At 48.8% G+C, this 20,676-nt stretch overlaps 1 protein-coding gene across 1 annotated transcript in view; it reads right to left on the bottom strand.

Moving 5' to 3' along the window:
• Positions 1-248: 248 nt before the first annotated feature.
• Positions 249-20,676, bottom strand: part of LOC144173843 (neuropeptide F receptor-like) — a 645,630-nt gene continuing 625,202 nt past the window's right edge. Inside the window, exons 3-4 of the mRNA XM_077702120.1 lie at positions 11,067-11,281; positions 249-1,601 (exon numbers count right to left, since the gene is read on the bottom strand). Coding sequence (XP_077558246.1) covers positions 378-1,601; positions 11,067-11,132 — 1,290 coding nt within the window. The 5' untranslated portion in view covers positions 11,133-11,281 and the 3' untranslated portion in view covers positions 249-377. The remainder of the gene's footprint in view (positions 1,602-11,066; positions 11,282-20,676) is intronic.

The raw sequence follows: 20,676 nt of genomic DNA, 5'->3' as shown, positions 1-20,676 counted from the left end.
GTTGTTGCGGCGTAAAACAAGTTTGAAGCGCGCACATACCCAGATCTCTGAAAGAAGAACAAAGCAGGAAACTGAGGGAAAGTAACGAAATTAAATCATACGACATGTACACCTCGCTGGCTCTGGTGATGGGGTAACCGCAACTTCGTTGGTATTATCACTGCGGCTTTACAGCTTCGACATGTATCTTCAAAATAAACTTCATGGGCTTTGTTGTGTGTAGATAGCTTTATTATCTCACACGATGGTCATCCTTTCCGAATCCTGGCCGGGTAGTTCAGTCACCATGCAGCAGTGTAAAATGAGGGGGCCGCTCGGAGTCCTCGGTGCTGTTTCACACGTGATCCCGCAGCGCGAGCCCCACGAGCAGGTCCTCTCTACTGGGGGCTGATGACGACGAGCGTCTCGTACTGGTCTCCGGTTTCTGGCCTCGGCATCGCGGCCCCCCCGGCGGCGTCCAGGCACGTGTCCTGAGTCTGCGGCCGCTGCCTGCGGAACAGCACCAGCGCCTGTCCCGTGGCCGGCCGGCTCTCCGAGGGTGGCCCCGTCGTCGAGGCGCGCCGGGCACGCAACCGGGGGCAGCAGGTGCTCAGGATGCGGCGGAACTCGCGCCGGAAGTTGTCGTTGAGCCAGCCGTACAGCAGCGGGTTGGAGCAAGCCGAACTCATGCCGGCCATGTGGCAGCAGGCGAAATAGACGCGGTAGAGGCGCGAGTCTTCGGTCAGACTCGGCGTGGAGTCGGCGACCAGGTTGAGGATGTGCAGCGGCAGCCAGGAGGCCGCGAAGATGGCCGCGATGGCCACGAGGAGCACGTTGGTGCGCTGCATGCGCCGCTTGTCGTGCTGCTGTCGCGGTGCGCTCTGGTTGAGCGGGCCGGCCTTGGCGACGAGCCGCACCCGGAGCCGGCGACATATGCTCGCGTAGGCCGCGGTCACAGTTGTGATGGGCATGAAATACTGGAACACGATTGCAAAGATGGAGTAGTAGAAGCGACCCTCCTCTATAGGCCAGTGCTCGACGCAGTACTCTAGGTGGACGAAGGTGCCGCGCTCGGGGTCCGGAAGGTCGATGGGGTCGACGACGCGGTACACGAACATGGGCACGGACAGGAGCAAAGCGAGCAGCCAGATGAGCGGCATGCCAACCAGTGCCGAGAAGCACCAGCTCTGTTTGGTCGGGTAGACGATGACCAGGTAACGGTCGATGGCGATTGCCGTGATGCTGAGCGTTGAGACGAACACGCTGGTGGCCTGCAGGCCAGCTACTAGCTTGCACGTGATGCCACCTAGCGGCCAGAACTTGAGCGCGATTTCGACCAGTGAGAAAGGCATGGTGAAGAGGCACAGCAGCAGGTCGGCCGCCGCCAGGTTCACTATGAGCAGGTTGCGGGCCGTGCGCATCTTTGGTCGCCGCGCCACGGCCAGGCACACGAGCCCGTTACCCGTGGCGCCAGTGAGGATCAGCACCGTGTAGGCGGCCAGCAGCGCGGCCAGTGTGTCGCTGTCGATGGCGCGCCGGTCCAGGAAGGACATCAGCCGGTTCTCCAGTTCCCGGTGCAGCTGCTCGGTGATGTTTCCGCTCTTGTTCTGCGACAGCAGGTCCTGCGCACGCGACGCCCAGCGTGAGACTCCCCGCGAGCTTCGCTTACTTACTGACACAAGGACCCGCGAGGTCATTACATGGGCGGGGGGGATTAGGAAAATATGCAACCAGTGCGCAATACATTAAATGTTGCCAGACATCATTATATAAGGCTTAAAACATAAACGCGCAGGAAAACTACACACAACAGAAGTAATAAGTGAAAAAGCATGCATCTAAACTGCGCTCAAGAACATGTACGTTAACAACAATACAATATGCCCCAGGTAACAAAGTGTAGGCGCAAATAACACACACAAAAACAATCAAGTAATTACCATAAGCAACACCACCGCATAACTACAATAATGAATTGGAATTTCTAAGAACACTTTTAATGCTTAAAGGGACACTGAAGTGAATTTGTCGAGGTCCCGTTTTCGCTTGCACTGCGTAGACTGGCTGAAATTAACACGATTTTCGTCGTTTATCCGGCCGATAAGGCGGTAATTATTTTGTAAAGCCCGAAAGAAGAAAAACTACCATGCGCTGTCTGCGGCGGCCGCACCAACTAAAGGTTGTGACGATGGGAGGTGCACCGTGATTGGACGATGTCCAGGATAAGCATTCAAACGAGTTTCGGTTTCGGTTCTGTAAAACAACATGCTTGACATCCGACGTTATCGTTGGACGGGCATTCTCGATATCTCAATAATCGTCATACCGCGCTTCTGCCATGTTGGTGGCTGTAAAATTCCTAAGATAAGCCTCCCAGGACGGCTTGGAATCGTAGAAATCACTAGCCGAGGCCTACGCAGTGGATGAACGCCCTCCGCGTCACCGCAGGCGCTCAAATGCCATGCGCTTTTACCCCATATTTGGAGCTTGCCTTACTCATGCCTGTATCTTAAAAAGCGTGCTCGCACCAGACCAAGGGTCTGCTGATTCTGGCCTGTGCCCAGTGCCCGCAAGCAGTCGGTGCTTACGGCAACAGCACGCCAAAGAGAACTCGCCAGCGCGTCGGTGTCAGTCTGCGCGCGTTCTGCGAACTCGCTCGGGGAGCAGTGAACGTTACGGCCCAAAAATGGTGAACTCAGTATACAAAACATCGGCCGAAAACGAAAAAATCAACTCACAAAAAAAAATGTTTCCTAAGGGATTCGAACTTGCAACTTGCAAAGCAAAATGCCCGGAGCTTCAGACCACTCGGCCACGGGCCAGCTGCCCCGGGCCAGCGCCCACGGCTTTGGAAATATGAGGTATATAATGTGTAACCAGAGTACACTTTTATTTAGGTTTAGAATTTTAAGCAACTTAGATGAGTATTTGTTGTATAGCGCTCGTGCAGTAAGCGTCCCCCCAAATTTCCACAATATCTCACGTCTAAATTGCATTTCTTAAATGGAAAAGCGTTCGCAGATGCGTAGTCGTGCTGCTGACCACTGTGCTTGTTCACACAGCGCAAAAAAGTGCTTCCTGCTCCCTAGTTTTACGCTGTATGGTAAAAGTTTCAGTTCATTTTATTTCCTTAGTACCTATATTGACATTGCTGACTTCTCCCGCCTTCACGTGGCCTTAGATTTTCCATATGTACCAGTCGGCGAAGCGTCGCATGTGCGCTTGTGCAGCGCTTGTGTGGAGCGACCTGGACTTGGAGCTTGATACAGTGTACAAACTAACAAAGTAAAGAGAGGCGAACAAACGTGCCGTGGCTTAGCTTAAACTGAGCGAACGAATGGCGACGACCCGTCGGCGGCCGGCTGACGAAACGCTAGGCCGACTGATCCTGTCGGAAGGTCGGCAGCGGAGTCACGCCAAGTTATCTCCTCCTGACGTCACACGAAAAAACCACAGCAAATGGGCGAGGATGCAGAGAGGAGAACAGCATTTTCGAGTTGATTTTTCCACTAAATAAATTCGCGTAAACGCACTTAGAGTGGTCGAAATATGGCCTATGGACTCCGGACTACAACTTGCGCTCGTAATCCCGCAATGTTTACAAATCACTTCAGTGTCCCTTAAGAAAGGATGAGACTCTGTTATAGTTACAATATTACCTGCCAAGGAATTACAATCAGTTACTGGCAGGGCTAAAGGCGAGTTTTGGTATATTTTTGTTCTCGGAAAGATGGGAGTAACTTTGTTAGGGTGATCAACACGTGCTGAAATGTGTGAGGGCGAGAAGATATGATTGCGCGCGAACGGGGAGTTGCTGTGGAACAGTGAGAGGAAAAATGATAGCCGTGCAAGTTTACGGCGCGTGGCAAGGGAGGGTAGAATAAGAGATTTTCGTAAGGCAGTTACGCTTTCATTACGCGAGTATGACGAGTTATGAAGCGCGCAGCTTTGTTTCTATCACCGTAAAACTATCACCGTATCTATCACCGTAAACTATCACCGTAAAAATGTGGCGAACGAACTTGAAGACCACATTGTTTCGCTTTACGCTGTACTTCAATTACGCCTCTGACCTAATATGATAGCGGAAATAGAAAGAAAAAAAAAAGCAACGCAGCCCTAATTTTCTTTTCACCGCGGACTCAAGGTGACCCTTTCTTTCTTAACAAGAGCGCTTGCAACTGTACCGAAAAACGCAAAGCCGATGCCATTTTGAATTGCAACTGCACAAGAAGACGGACGGCTTTGGGCTTTTTTTCAAAAAGTGGCAACGCAGCGCTTGCTTTTCCTTCGGTCGTCCCTGTAGTACGGTGCTTTTGTAAGACGTTGACAAATGGATTACCGACTCCAACCTGCTGTTGGTTTGTGTTTCTTTGGGTTATCTGTTCCCTCCATTTTTCGCTGTAGCCGCTTCTTATGTCCACTCAAAATAATTCGAGTTTTCAAATTTAAAACAGGGGTCGTTGAACACTTGCTATATGTTATTTTAATTGCATATGGAGGTAATGTAGTTACGGTGATTTGTTGCTGCGGATTAAAACTTGAAAGCGCGGAACTCGGCAGTAAGGAGCCAATGGTTTGACAAATAACTTGTCTTTGTCTGGTCCCATGGGAGCCGACTACGCGGAGTGCCTGGGCTAGAGCCCCCGCCGGTGTTTTAGCCCCCCCCCCCCCCCCCCCCTTCCGGCGATGCCGACGCTTACTCACCCCCTACTCCCCAAACTGATATTACCAGAGTTCTGTTACAAACATCATTAGAGGTTTCTTTTGAGTTGCCTCATCTCCATCCCTCCTGGGGCAGCATAAAAACGATAGTCAAAGGGCGGCGCCTGCTTGACACTGCTCAAAGGCATGGCATGTGCGTCGCCAACACTGGAAAGCCAACTTTTTTTCCGGGGCAAGGTATCGAGCGCCCTCGACCTCCCGGTCGCCTCGTCGAAACTTGTCGCTAGGACGAGCTGGACAGCGGACATTGAAGGGCACGGCAGCGACCGCGTGCCGACCTACGTTTCAGCGGACGAACTTTCGGGTGTCCGCCCACAGCGCTCAAACTGGGAAGCATTCACAACTGTGATTTGTCGTTTCGTTCACCATGGAGAATTCGTTGTGAGGTTGTGTTAGCTTCACGTGATGCAGTTTTTTATGGGAGGCAAGATATGTGCTTTCCCTCTATTCTGTATGGCCTTACTTCCCTTTTGGTATATGCTCGTCAGTGTTCATATGCTTGTAACCCGCAACGACTGGCGTCATTTCAAATTTGTTGGTACATTTTGTGGCGTACAATAAATATCTCTTCGGTTATTCGGCGTTTTTTTTTGTGGCTGGACAATATGTGGAACACACAACGTAATTCCTAGCATGACCTTGCCGGTAACGTTATTAGAAAGTGCATTGTGCCATTTTCAAGAAAGACTTTTTCGCCCTTAAAAGCATGCGGTCACCCGGATAAGGACGATATAATAAAACAAACACTCCAACAAACGTATAGAAGCCCCGGGATGCCGTGCCGATACCCGTCGCTGCGAGCAGCGCATTCCAAACAATCAAACTGCCCGCACATACAACTGAAACCGGAAGTTGGGTGCTAGCTTTCCCGCCAGTCGTTGCTGCGCTGCAGTCAGTTCGGACACTGAGGTCTATGGGAGTGTCCTTTCGTGTAAGATTCTCTTTCTCTGTGGTATGGTGGCGTTTAGTTTATCTTTTTCTTGTGGTCTGAGGGCCAAATATGGCGTTCCCAACTCTATTATGCTGAAGAGAATGGCTTGTACGATGCGTAGAGTGTTCTTGAAGTCCGAAGCGACGATTGGAGACGCGGCGGATTATGTGCATAAGTTGGTTGAGTATGCGCTGTAAGTGTGGGAGGACTTGTATGCCAAATCCATCTTTAGGTATTATGTGGCCCAATATCCGAAGGTGGGGGACATTCGGTACAGGGTGATTGATTATGTATAGCTCTGGTTGTGGTATTCCGTGCGCGGTCTTGCGGGTCGTTCTCTTTCTGAGCGTAAGTAAACGAGACTTTTCGGGGGCACACTCCAGTCCTTTGGATTGGAGATATCCGTGGGCGGTTGTTGACCCCCTATGGAGCCAGTGGGTGCCCATAGTGTGAAGCCGTCCGCGTAGAAAGCATGTCGGAGATGCGGAATATCGTGGAGCAGTGGTGGGAGGTCCTTTATGGGAAGATTAAAGAGCAAGGGGGAAATAACCGAGCTTTGAGCGGTTCCTTTGGGAATTGTCAGATCAGAGAGGGAGAGAGAGAGAGAGAGAGAGAGAGAGAGAGAGAGAGAGAGAGAGAGAGAGAGAGAGAGAGAGAGAGAGAGAGAGAGAGAGAGAGAGAGAGAGGGAGAGAGAGAGAGAGAGAGAGAGAGAGATCACTTTATTTTCCAAGCAAGTTGGCTAGGAACGCGTGGTGGCCGCCGGTCGATGGCTGGCGGCCACGATGGCGGCTTGGTCAAGCAGAAGTAGCTGCACTCCCGGTTGCGAGCTGCACACCGCGTCCTCCCACTGCTCGATGCTGGAGATGGGGGTGACTGGGTTAAGAGGACAGGCCCACATGGCGTGGGTTAATGTGTCCAGGGAGTCGCAGAGGGGACAGTTGGGTGGAGGGAACTCAGAGGGATAGATCTTGTGGACAAGGGAACGACTGAGGGGGGAATTGGTCTGGAGGCGCTCCTAAGCGTTGGTGAGAGATATGTGGGTAGGGGGATAGCGGCGGCGGGAGAGGCGGTAATGCTCCGTGACTTCTTGGTACAAGAGCAGTCGATCGCGGGCTGACCGAGCACCGTGGTAGGGTGCAGGAGCGAGCCCAGCCCGGCTGGTGAGTTCTCGTGCTGCTTTGTGGGCCGCCTCGTTGCCTCCCACCCCAGAGTGGGCTGGGGTCCAGACGATGCCGACTGGTTGGGTAGGGGGATTATGGCGGAGAATTTTGAGTGCTGTAGGCGAAATTCTACCGCGAATGAAGTTTTGAAGGGTCGTCTTCGAATCAGTGATTATAATGTCTGGTTGCGGCCTGGTGATAAAGGCCAGGGCTATTGCCGTTGCGGGGTTGATGTCCGTGCGGTGAGCGAAGTGACCGGGGGAGAGTTGGGGTGAGTGACGACTGCCAGAGTAAAGCCGTCCGCGTGTCGGTGATGGCTGATGCACACAGTGGTGGTTCGGTTGATGAGAAAGGTTGTAAAGTCTGTGCCCGCAGTTCCGAGCCCTTGTAAAATGGCCTGGTGTGTGGAATTGTCGAATGCCCGTGTATATCGAGCGCAGCAATGCGACATTTGTGTTTGCTAGAGAGTTTCATTAGTACGTCTTCTTTAAGCAGCATCAGGATTTTTGGACAGAGGAGGGGTTGAAATCCGTACATGGTGGTTGGAAAGTAGCTGCTGTCCTCTATGTAAGGTACGAGACGATTATGAACAATATGTTCGAGAGGTTTGCCCACGCGCGATGTGAGACAAATGGGACGGAGGTTCTTGAGTGCGAGGGGTTTACCGGGCTTGAGGATGAGTGTGATATCCTCATGTTTCCACTGAGGCGGGAGAGTTCCGTTCGTGCGATGTTCATTCGTGTATGTGAGCAGATTTTTGAGGGCGGTGGGGTTCAGATTGCGCAGAGGTTTAACAGGGATCTTGTCCTGTCCAGGAGTAGTGTTCCTTGTTAAGCCGCGTATCCCGGCTTCAATTTTCTGTATGGTGAAACGCGTATCGGTTTCTGGGTCGAGTTGACCGGTGCACTGTGGTGGCGGCTGAGTCTGTGTCGTGTACGTGCTGAGCTGCTAATGATTGCTGGAGCTCCTGTTGTGAAATAAGTAGATATGCCTCTCTCATGCCCCTCTAACATAATCAGAAGCGGGTTCGATTAAAGACAGCATCGGGAGGGGTCTCCGCGGCTCGTCCCTTTCTCCACGTATTTTGGTGCCTTGAAACCCAGGAGAAGAGACCTCCAAAGGTGAGCTACAACGATCGAATTTCGTTTCTGTTGGACTTCCATCTCTCCTCTGGAGATCGGGAATGAAGCCGCAGGGAAGAAGCCGATGCGGGGAAGAGCGGGGCAGCCCAAGAAGAAGACTGAACGAGCCCAGCCGTAAGAAATATCGGCCCCACACAGCACAAGATGTACGTAAACGGAGAGAAGACCGACGCGGAGACGACGCCGACTTCTGCCTGGTGAGCCCGGTCGCCAGCTCTCACAATCGACGCGACGCTGGGCTGGACCATGGAGGCCCTTCTTGAAAGGCGACGCATCGTCCGACTAGACATCACGGCAATCATATCGGCAAGGTTGAAGGCCTCCTCCCAAGAATACGAGCACCAATAAGTGAGTTGACTGATCTCGCTAATAATTTGAGAAAGCATCATGATGTACTCTGCATGATCAACCGATGAGTGGAAGGTGCTGTAGACATGGAATCTGGCGGCTGAGTTTGAAGACGCATTCAACTTTGACGGCCTGGTCTGTGTGGCAAAAGTCAAGCTTGAACTAAAAATAGTTGAAACAACGAAAACTCGGGAAAACCAAATGGCGTTTATCAAAGACCGAATTCGAGCAGAACATAGGAAACACCGGGAGAATTGGACCAGTTATTTGGAAAGTGACAAATCATCAAATGTAAATCAAACTAATGGAGCGGAAAACGATGAAGGCCAACACGCAATGAAAAGGGATTTTCAAGATATAACGCAAATGGAACCAACCATGTTGTGTATTCTCCCTCTGAGACTCAATTCAAAGAAGTGGCCATCCTTAATACGTTGCTGGAGAGAAGCAATGATTTCTGCCAGGAATGGGCAATCGCAAACAATAGAAACGACGAATGACATTGACTCCGATGACCTTACGCCAAAAATACCCCAGGAGAAGCCTTCTTGTAATGGGGAAGCAGCGAATTTACTTGACTAATGATAGAGACGGTGATTACTCTGCCAAATACAAAAGGATAGATCTGTTATGGCCTGACCTGCTTTGTCCTCCAATGTTCGAACTTAAGGTGCTGGTGAAGCAGTACACGCGAAAGAAACAGGGAACTGGAAAGAATAAGCGTTCAACGACGGAGGACCTTAAAGGCGGCTCTGCTCATACAGTTCAAAAAGAATTACCCGCGCCAGCCATTGTTGCGAAAACCAAGAAAACATCTTCACCTTCTGAAAAGAAGGCGTACAACGCACCTCGACTTGGCTGGAACGGTAGCGAACAGTAGAAACCGAACCGTGCGCTTTGAGAAGAGCGGCAGCAACGAGAGTACGACTCACCTGCATCCGGCTGCTACAAGGAAAAATGACTTGTGGAAACAAAGAAATACCTGCAACCCGGACAAGCAAAAGGAATTCAACTAGTCTTTTCATGTAGGGGCTGCAGTGGCTTCGTTTAAAGGTCCACGAACGCCAAGGCATTGTTACCATCGATGGAGATGGAAGCCGACCTGTGTTTAACTATTTTGGCTCACTCGGACCTGAAATGAGCTTTCCATGGACTAAACAATTTCTTGGACAGGAACCATACTCATTCATTGTTGCGTGGAGGAGGATGTTGTTAAATAAGTAGATATGACTCTCTCGTGCCCCACCATCATCATCAGAAGCGGATTCGATTAAAGGCAGCATTGGGAGGGGTCTCCGCGGCTCGTCCCTTTCTCCACAGCTCGTGCAGCAGGCATTGATATGTTGCGGGGTGGTTATGTATTATTCTTTTAAGCTTGTGCGTGGTCGCGGCTTTAGATTATTTGGAGCCCATAACTCCATGGAAGGCCTAAGGCTTAGGTAGGAGCTCTTGAAACAGGAAGCAGTCTCTGAGCGCCTGTTTCTCCTAAATGCTTTCTTTTCTCGCTTCAGGCTTCGCCTTTTGCGATCATTTTCTTGTTTTTCTGTTGAAATGTTTCTTTGGAAAAGTGCCAAGTGCCTGAAATATCATAGCTTCAAGTTTGCGCACTTGCCTAATGTACTGCTGGGCAGCTGTAGCGCAGAAATCGCATTTTTGTTGTGCCTACAGGCCTGGAAGGGCTGAAGTGTGGACTTGTTTTGGGCTCGCCAATTTCACACTCACGTATTCCGTGGTTTTCCTGTCACCTGCCTTCTGAAGCAAGAGCAATGCCAGTGAATAAGAGCCTCGGCCTGGGCTCGACACGAGAGAGCCCACAGCAAGGTGCCTTGATTCTGGTGAGTCATTCCTGAGATCACATCGACCAACCAAGACCTTGTATGGACATCGACCAGATACAGTCAAACACAAGCAACCCTCCGGACGACGGTTGATGGCGCTTATTTATCGGAATCGCCAATATTCGGCAAAGAAGCATAATCAGATGTTTCGTGCTTCAATTTCAACCTGCATGAACTGTTCGTATATTCTGGAAGCGTCCACTCGTGCAACAGACTCATCCCTGCGGCCCTCCCACAACCGCGGGGCTAGATAACCTGGGTCGTGTTGTAGCGCGCTTGCGGGGCTGCCGAGGTGACGAGCGGCTCATAACATTCTGCGCATGCTTCCCTTTCCATTTCGTGTGGGTGAGCATCGGGGAACGGCAATGAGCTATACTTCCCAGTTGGGGCTTCAACGACATGATTTACCGTGAATGGTCGACGGTGTGTGGTCTAAAAAGGAGGGAGTATGCTGGCATTGCTGTCAGCGCGTGCTCTGCAGTCTTGAGTGCTGTCAAGGTACAGCAAGCAGGTTTGCTGTAACTTCGTTATTCTTTTCATCTCACCATGGATTAAATAGTTGAAACTTCCCCTCTGGCGCCTCGTCGTCTGGTCTGAGTCGACGGTCACGCAAGAACCACGCCAACACGCCAGTCAGGGTACCAGGACGCGCGTCGTGAACAAAGGGCTCGGCCGGAACGTAGCGTATATAAATGCGTACACAAAAAAAAAATGGAAGCATGCACAGCGTCATCGTTTACGCACCACTCTGCTTGCTTAAAACAAATGCCGGTGCGAAGTCAATTAGCGGCAATGCTGATTAGAATGGACGCTTTGGCGACATTTTGATACAATGAGCAGCGCAACACGACGGAACGCGAGCAAGGTTACGATAATACACAGCAATGTCTGTTCCGTCGATTCGCGCTGATCACTTCGTTCAAAAAGTACTGATTAACTTACCATAAGCTCGCTAGGGCCTATACTCAGTCCATCCATGAAACGGGTTGCAGTGCCGAATTCGGCCATCGCTGCTTGCGTTCAAGGGTAAGTCCGCAGCTTGCCTCTTGGATGTGCACTCAGCGCTAAAACCCCGACCGGGGTTCTCTCTCTACCAAGTGCTACAGTAGAATCCGCGTTGACGGGACCCGTATGCTTGCGGCGTCAAACCACAGGAACTGAAAAAATAATACAATCAATCAATCAATCAATCAATCAATCAATCAATCAATCAATCAATCAATCAATCAATCAATCAATCAACCAACTGTAGCCAACTACAGTCTGAAAAGTTGTTTTTGCAAGGAGGTCCGTAGTAAACATTTTACTTGACAAATATACCCGATAGATCGAAAGATGGAAGCGCAGTGTTTCTTGGCCTTTTTTGTTTACGACACTAAGAAGAGTATGTAAGGTCTTGTTGAAAAAGTTAATTAGGAAATCTAACTAAGGATCCTCGTTCAACATGATTATTTTGGGTTCGGCAGACACATATCTTGCTTTTAGTCTTTTGCGGCGATGTGCGCGCTTTTGGGAAAACAGAGACGTTTGGGGTCCCTCCGTGCGAGTCATTCATTCGATTATCCTTAATTGTCCGGAACTGAGTGGTTTGCTGATGAAAAAGACATCTTTGTGCTATTATTCTCAGTGGCCGTCCAAGCTCCTCACTTTCCGCTTTATCTGGGAGGAACTAAAAATCTAATCTTGATGTGGCTGCCAATATGTCACCCGTTGTCACGTCTACAGGAGCCCTCAACGTCATGCCATGCAGCTCTACGGTTGGGTGCACATTTGTGAGTGTGGGATTAGGCACTGGTCAAACTGCACAATTTGGTGTGAATGAGAGCGTTACCCCCTCTACAGCTCGTCGTAGGACAGACGTGTCTTGGTTGCAGTAACTAATTTGGATGAAATCGTTCGAAGAATGTACGTCGTCGGTGTCTTCAGTCCTAAGATTACGTGCGGCCGTCAGTGTTCTCCCTTTCTGCAAGCAACAGCTTGGTGTCGGGACAAAAACTGGTCAGCTTACTCTCCCACTTTCACAGCCGCTCCCCAGGGACAATTAATTCATATGAAATAAAGACGTAAAACAACAACACTGCTCGCGTGAGTGGTTGGGAATAGGGGGAAAATGTCGATTTCGTTGACACTCCAAGACAATGTGCTCGAGTGCGGCTGGGGCTTGCCGTCTCGATTGCACACGCAATCAAAAAGAACAATTAGTGGCGGGTCGGTTGCATTTGTGAAGCACTGTAAAACAATGAACAGTTGCTTTCGCCTGTAAATAAATAAAAAAAACGTACGCAACCAGTGCGTACTTTCGTCTACAGGCTTATCCGGAACATCAGATTCAACTTTAGCGGGACATACCTCTAAATTTCTAACGAAAAACTATTCAAATGAATGTGGAGGACTTAAATGCCCCTTTAAACTTCAGAGGGATGCAGCAGTTCTGACTAAATTACCTTACACAAAGGCAGGGGGAAGTTGCAGATGACATTTACGTTTGGGTCTTAAAGGGGTCCTGAAATACCCTCCCTCGACACATGGATGTGCAGTGAAGTCAAAGTCAAGTCAAGTCAAATGTATGTACCAGATACACAGAAGTGTAGCTCTGGATGGTCTCCTGGGCTGAAAGCTGCAATGAGCAGCTTGACAGGGGCCCAGGAGCCTTTGTACATAATGGCAACAATGCAACATTCAGAATTTACAGGAAGAAGAAAATAAATTACTGTACGCTTACATCTCACTGGAAGTAATGAAACAAAAAAAAAATACAGATGGAAAAACAAATGCGAACACGAAAATATGAGCCAGAACACGCAAAATTGAAAAATACTGTCCGTGGAGGTCCAATAACGGCACGCTATTGGTGTATCTGGAAAGCCGCATTTCCTAACCTTGTTTTTGTAATTAAGCCACGCGTCATTTTGACTTGCATGGAAAGAAATCACGCTATTTGTTTGTTCCGGTTCATATTTTCATGTTCGCGTTTCATTTGTCCATGACTGTACATATAACGAAATACAGCAGTGTATCAGTAATGACGTCCTTGAAGAATTTCGCCAAAGCGATGAGTAATAGTTGAGAAATTGTAAAATAAAAAGGGCCCATCTCCCCGCGAGGGGGACTCGAGTAAATGCGTCGCATAGGGGGTGGGTGTATTGCGTTAACGTTTAGTGTTTGGGGAGTTGGTGGTAGTGAATGCGTTGTATCAGCAGCTTCTTGACGTAGTTTGAATGAGTCAAGGATATAAGGCGCGTTCGTAGCCTCCCATTCTGTGTCGGCTTTGTGGCGCAGTGGGAAGAGCACCATGTACCTCGCGTTCCGCCCACAGGTAGTGAATGCGTTGTATCAGCAGCTTTTTGACGTAGTTTGAATGAGTCAAAGATATAAGGCGCGTTCGTAGCCTTCCATTCTGTGTCGGCTTTGTGGCGCAGTGGGTAGAGCACCATGTACCTTGCGTTCCGCCCGCAGGGTCGTGGGATCGAAACCAGGCGCCGGTAAGTATTATTTTTTATATAGTGTAAAGGGAGGGGTGCGGACCTGTTGTTGGGAGCGAGGAGGGTAGCGTGATGCGGGAGAGGAGGAGTGGGGGGGGGGGGGGAGAGGGCGCGCCTGCGCGCTGAGCTGTTGCGGACGCACGGCGGACGCTACATGTGAGTTAAAGAAATGCTCTGCATTTAAAACCGCGCATTGTCGCCGCTGCGCGTTTCCTCCTATTTTCACCATTATCTTCGCTGTTAACGGCACGCGAGCGTTTCCTCCCATGATGCTTCGCTCCTCCAAGGTGACGACTCCGACCATTTCGTTTTTTTTTATTTGATTTTTTTTATTTATTGTCAAAAACCAAGGGGAGGCTGAGACTAAAGGCGAACGTGGCCTGAAAGAGGCCTCAGCCACCCGATTTACAGCGTACATAACAACACGTCTGTTCACAAATTTAAGCATGATAGCACAATCGTAATAGAGAAATAGCACAAAGCAAAGTCATTACTACACTTCTTATGTATTTACAAAGCATAGGTCTCAAATTCACAAAGGGATCACAATGTGCTCCGCTTGCCTGCACCCTGCGGTGGTTGCTGTCAACCATCATCATCAACGGCGCGTCAGAAAGACAGTTTATAAAGCGGTGACGAGTTCGTGACCACGGTGAGGAATGCTTTATCAGCCGCACGGGGAGGACGTTCGTCTCGTTCACTTTCACGCAGCAAGCGCACTGTTTATCTGAAATGCGCCTTGTCACATATCGTCCCGCCGGTGAGGGGTCTTTATTTGTGGTGTAGCGCTCATTCCAGGCAGCGGCATGTCAAAAATACATTTTAAAGGGGCAGAGAACCCGTGCTCGAAACGCGCCGGTTCCGACGACTCTGTCAGTAGCGATGAGCGGCCTCTCTGGGAAGGCACAGAGCAAACGAGCGGAGCACTCAAGCGGGGTGCACTTGTGTTGTGACAAGTTGGACCCATGTCTTGTAACGAGAAGCGTGGTAATAGGGTGAAAGAAGTAAATACAGACGAACACAATAGCGTGTAAATAAGCGTGCTGCAGGAAGCGTTAAATTAACCAAAGGTGCCGCTGCAACCAGCCGACGCTGAGCAGACGACGCTTCTCTTCACCGAAAGCGCGAGAAAAGAGTCGTCCAATAGCAGGATCTCTGCTTCGTGACGCACATGGGAGAATCTATGACGTACATGCGTCTAAATGGCGCCGTTCAGAAGCACACAGGAAATGGTGAGAAAGGGGCGACCAACTTTGCAACCAAAGTGTGAGCTTTCCCCTACATGTACAATGTTATACTTGACACAGATGACGTTGATCCCCCAACCTAACGACTGCGCTTGTTTATTTATTGGGCTCGAAAAGCCTTTCAGGACCCCTTTTAGATGACACGATAGCGTTGCTCGCTAAGAGAGAGAGAGAGAGAGAGAGAGAGAGAGAGAAGAACCTGTTGAGGAAGAAAGATTTGTTGGTGCTTTGGTAGGTAGCTCAAGAATAGAACCTGAAGTTTAGGGCCCAAATTGCAGCAGCTCCGAATTCCCTCGCCCTCTCAATCAGCTCACGAGGATCTTGAGGTAACGCGTCAGTCAAAGCTGCCCCTAATGTTTCGATAGAAGTAGAATACGCGATGCTTGAGTCGTTCTCCCCTGAGCATACCCTCAGACATGGCTAGGCTGCGTGGATGAGGGTGGATGTTTTTCCGAATATAGCACAGTTTTAAGTTAATGTCTTATGTTCCCACTGACCATTTTCGCCCATATAAGTTTATCATCCACAGGGTTTGCGATTCTTTGGCACTGAGGCCCCTTTGTGGCACGGGGAAGGATCGTGTTCCTAGGCGTATGATGAGGAGACATTATTAGCGTTTTTCGGGGACGGGACTGCGGTAGTCGGGGTCACGGGGAGCACAGTAGTATTTGAGTTCGCGTGCCTCTCGGTCGCTGCCTCGGTCTCTAACGGACCCAGGTGTCCGTGTGTCCAGGTGGCGTTGTTAACTTTCTTCACGGTGGACGAGAGTATCTTAACGAAGCTTTTCGGTGTTTCGCCTACAGTCAAGAGTCCAAGCGCTTCGAGAGTCTGTAATAATGTTCACGCTTCTACTCAATACTTCTGCTAGTCGGATTGACACCAGGGTGGCTACAACTTCCGCTTCTTCGTTCCTGTGCGTAGGAAGCTCATGTAGCACCAGTATTGCCAGAGTAGTCAACTACGACAATTGCTGCCTCGTACTTTCGTACGTCCCGGAGTCAGTGTATACTGTCTTTTTGCAACTTTGTAAATTTTAATTTTACAACTTTCCTGGAATGAACTTGATCCTGCCATATAGCCCGTCCTTGTGTAGGTTTGGATCCATGACTGAGGTAGAGGAGAGTTTTTGGCAGGATCTGTTTTGGATCTGTGACACGTTCATCACGGCGTCCAGTCGTTTCTTTTCTGGGGGCAAGGGCCTGTCTCCCACATGATGGCCCGTCCCGATTCTGTTTTTCCAGGCTACGAAGGGGTTCCTCTGCTTCTTCACAGGCGTGAGGCTCTTTTCATAATAATCACCATCAGCAGTTTTCGCAGGTTTACTGCAAAACGAGTGCCTTTCCCACTGACCTTCGCCCGCTCCTGTCCTGGGCTGCCCGAGTCCATTCTTTGCCTCCAAATTTTACTTCTTACCTTCATTAAGTTAACGACCTTCCCTTCCTTCTCGACCCACTTCTGGGTATTCATTCCGTTGCCCTTGTGGTCTATTGGTTGTCAGTTTGTCTCACGGTAAAAATTACGAGGTTGGGGGGATGCTTTAAATGCTGTCCTGATAATGGTGTTTATTTGACGTTCTTCGCAGCGGGTGAGTGTGTGGTACGGTGGGCTCGGCCACATCAAGCTCATGATCAGTGTCTGCACGAGTCTTATCGTTTCTTCTTCTTTCATCCCTGCTCTTTTTCTCATTGGGTGCTTTGTAATGTACTCAACTGCTTGAATATTTGCTCTATTTTGGCGCTTGTTGATCCGCTCTGCCGCTTGGCTTCAGAGGTCATGCCGAGCACTTTTACCTGAGTGTTCTCTGGGAGGACGTCCGTACCTATATTAAGTTCAATTTTTTTACCTGGCCGCGTGGTGCCATCCGTAATTTGTCAAACATAGCTTGCGGCGGAGTCGGAACCACGGGAATATCGAAAAGTAGTTTGAAAATTTGTTTTAGTTACTTTGTGCTCATAACCTATGCCTTCCTTTATTTTTGAGAGACTGGCGTTAATCCCTTGCCACCTATTTTAGTTAGGTGACCTATGTTGGTGCCAATATCAGTTCCAGTGGAAAACACGCCGCGGCGACTCAGTGGATAAGGCTTTGCGCTACTGAGCCCAAGGACGTGGGTTGGATTCCCGGCCGAGACGGCTGCTCTTCTTAAAGAAGCACAATACAAAAACTCCCACGTGTCAAGGTTTCGCCGCCCATTAAATAGACACTCAAGTCACTGGTAAACTTTGGGGGATTACTTGCGCAAATTGTAGTCTGAAATCCCTAGGCCATGTTTCGACCACTCTCTGTGCGTTTACGCGAATTTAGAAAAATCAATTCGAAAGTGCTGTCCTCCTCTCTGAGTTATCCTTGCCGATTTTCTATAACGTTTCGCATGACACTTACTCGATCAGGCTTGGCTTGACTGCGCTACTGCGCGGCTCGCCGATCCTCCGACAGTCAGTCAGTCAGCCGCCGGCGGGTCGTCGCAGTTCGTTCGCTCAGTTGAAACTAAGCCACGGCACAATTTGTGCCTGGAAGAATGTGCCCTTAGTTTGTTAGTTGGTAGACTGCATCAAACTTAGTAAAGTCTATGAAGACAAAGCAGCTCCATACAAGCGTACATATGCTACGCTTCTCTGACTGGTGCGCTAGTAGAAAAGTCTAAGAAGAATTAAAGGCCAATCGAAGGTCAATTAAAGGTACTAAGGGAAAAAAAAATCAGCCGAAACTTTTATTGCAAAGCGTAAAACCAAGGTTCCGGACGCACGTTTTGCTCTGGGTGAACTAGCACAGCGTTCAGCAGCACGACCACACATTTACGATCGCTTTTCTGCCAGTCGCTAGAGATAAGATATTTGTGGGAATTTGGGAGGAGCTTACTGCACAAGCGTTATTCACGAAATAGTCATCTAAGCTGCTGGTAATGCTTAAACTAAAAAGAATGAACAGGCTATATGATAAATACCTCATATTTTTCTGATGGAACTATGGGTAGGTGAGGTAGAGAAGCTACACTGCTGTAGGGTTTCATGGTGGGCGCTTTTTCCTTTCAGTTTGGAACGTTAAATGTGCGTGGCTTACGCACGAAGAGGCGTCCAGGCCAGCTTCTTCACTTAATGCGGGGTTGGATGCTTGACGCATTGGCCATTCAAGAAACAAAAATTGAGTTGGAGGAAGGGACTGCGGAAGCTCTAGCTCCTTTTCAATCAGAGAATGAACTGTGAGTTAGCCGCGCAAAAGGGTTATCTGCTGGGTGCATAGCCTTTCTGAACATGCGCCTCTAATGTGGTGCAGAATTTGTATCCACTGATCGGGAGGTGCGCCTAATCGTATGTGACCTAATGATTGCGGGCCATTCATGGAGACTTCTCGTCGTTTACGCACCATCTCTACCCCGTGAACGGGAAAAATATTTCCTATCATTACAGACTCACTTGTGCACTGGGCGCCAGTTAATATGGTCTTAACGGACTTTAACTGTGTGTAACTCCTGTGACAGGTCGTGTGAGCACCGAAGATCGGATTTTAGTGCAATAGCATTGGAAATCGTGGTTCGTGACTTTCACCGTCCTGACATTGCATAAAATGTCCGACTGCGAAATTGTTCACACATGTTCAGGGGGTCTCTCATGCTAGGCTAGACCATATTTATGTTTCTTTAGGGTTTCTTCCGCGTGTTCATAGTTTTTCTATGCATCCGGTATTTTTCAGTGACCTTTGCCTCGCATGACAGCCAGCAGTGTCGGAGTCGTCGCCTGCGCTGGGAATTGTGGAAATTTTGTAATTATTTACTATCCCATGAGCCTTTTTTAAATCGTGGGCCAAAAATTATGCAATTTGTAAGAAACCGCTATGATCTGCTTATACTCTCACGGTGGGAATGATTGAAGCAAGACGTGAATTTCACTGCTATCGAAGGGACTACAGTAATTGAGTTTGAAAAGAGAAAAACAAAAATACTTTTAATAAATTCTCGAGAGAACTTTATGAACTTCAAATCCAATATCCTGGTCAATATATGGATGACATTCGGAACGGGAAAGCTCAGCGACAGGCGTTTGATGTTGAGAAGTACCGGGGAGCTCTAGTGCGGGCGCGATCACAGCGCTTTGCTGAAGTACAACCGTGTCGCCGGCCTCTATGAGATGAGCGCCGTCATGCCCTGTCTAAACAAGTACTTTAAGTTGAGAACAAGGGAAAAATTACTGGTGACACTAATGGGCTAATTATGGCCTTCGCGGATTATTATAGAACCCTATTCCAAGCTCGCGAAAAAGCGGAGACAATGACAAATTCATTAGCTTGCTGCCCAAATTAAACCTGCAGGACCAGTGCGATTCTATTATAGGTAGACTGGCATACAAGAATTGGTATCCACCATTGCATAATTGGTGAAAGGCAAAACACCAGGACCTGATGGTCTCACTACAGAATTTTATCAGACACAATGTTCTTTGCTGGCTCCATTTTTACTTGAGGTTCATCGCGAGGCTTATAAGATTGGATATTTTCCACCTACGCTGTACGAAGGCCACACGGTTCTAGTCCAGTAAAGTAATGATCCTGACAAACAGCGTAAAGTACAAGGATACCGTCCCATTTCTTTATGTAATGTATATTATAAACTATTTGCCAAGATATTGGCCAACCGTCTTCAAAATGTCATTGAGCTCGTAATTGGTGACCATCAGACATGTGGCATCTGCGGACTACCTATTCAAACTGACATTCACATTGCAAGGTATATACTTGATGTGTTTCGGTTACTTCAGCCCAAGTGGCCATAGTACAACTCGATTTTGCAAAAGCTTTAAATCGTGTCAGTCACCGATACCTGCTTTGTGCTCTATATAAAACATGTGAACGCAGGATCATGGCTTACCGTTGGTATTCGAATATGTTATGCCAATGGCTCTACAAGAGTGATAGTCCACAATCGACTAACTCAACCAATTCCCCTTCTTTCATCGGTTCGTCAAAGGTGCCCCTTATCACAACTCCTGTTTTGCTTATACCTGGAACCATTATGTATGCGCATAATACAGGACAATAATGTTAGAGGGTTTACGCTATCGTCGTTCGAGGTGAAAAACTTAGCATATGCCGATGATGCAGCTTTCCGTTGTAATGACAAGGCAAGCTTGGAGAGTGCTCTTGCCATTAAAAAGAATTTTTCGAGGTTCTAGGTGCGGTCCTGAAGTTCGAGAAAAGCTGTGGCTTTTCGTTGGGAAAATGGGGAATGGCATCCGATCGTTTTGCGGGAATCAATTGGAATAGTGACTTAACATATTTAGGAGTTCACGTACCTCAGTTTCGCAATACTGACTCGAACTGGTCGGAGCAGGCTAAGGTTCAGAGCCAAGTGAATGATTGGCGTGGACGGCAGCTGGAAATTTTTTCTGGTGCCACGTTTCTTGTGAACCACCCTCTTTATGTCCTACAGATACATTGCTCGCGCCTCAGGATACAGGCTTTTCACCGAATTTTCGCAACTGTCATTTGATATTCGCGTAGTGAGTCTACGTGTTGCGATAACGTTTTTTTTTTTGGTTGTGCAAGGGAGATTTGGGCTTGTTCATCTTTTTGTTTGACAGCTTGTTTCTCGCTTATTCTACTTTCGAAATGTTCAACATCCGTTTTTGGAAGCTGTACTGCAAACACGTCTTGCACATTTTAACCCTGATATTCTTGTGTCTTCGGTGCCTGTGGAAGCAGCCCGAAGTCCGCGGGGTTTTCTGGAAGAAGAGACTGGCACGTTTCGCTTCTTACAGGCTCGGTTTAGCCTTTAGTACATATTTAATGCTTCGCGCGAGTCTATTAGCGACGCTCTGGTTTCTGGGATTT

This window comes from Haemaphysalis longicornis, unplaced genomic scaffold (assembly GCF_048455015.1).
Source record: "Haemaphysalis longicornis isolate Haplotype H1 unplaced genomic scaffold, Haemaphysalis longicornis Haplotype H1 scaffold_1, whole genome shotgun sequence".
NCBI lineage: Eukaryota > Metazoa > Arthropoda > Arachnida > Ixodida > Ixodidae > Haemaphysalis > Haemaphysalis longicornis.
The sequence above is the reverse complement of the archived record's forward strand: the minus strand, read 5'-3'. Positions and strand labels throughout refer to the sequence as shown.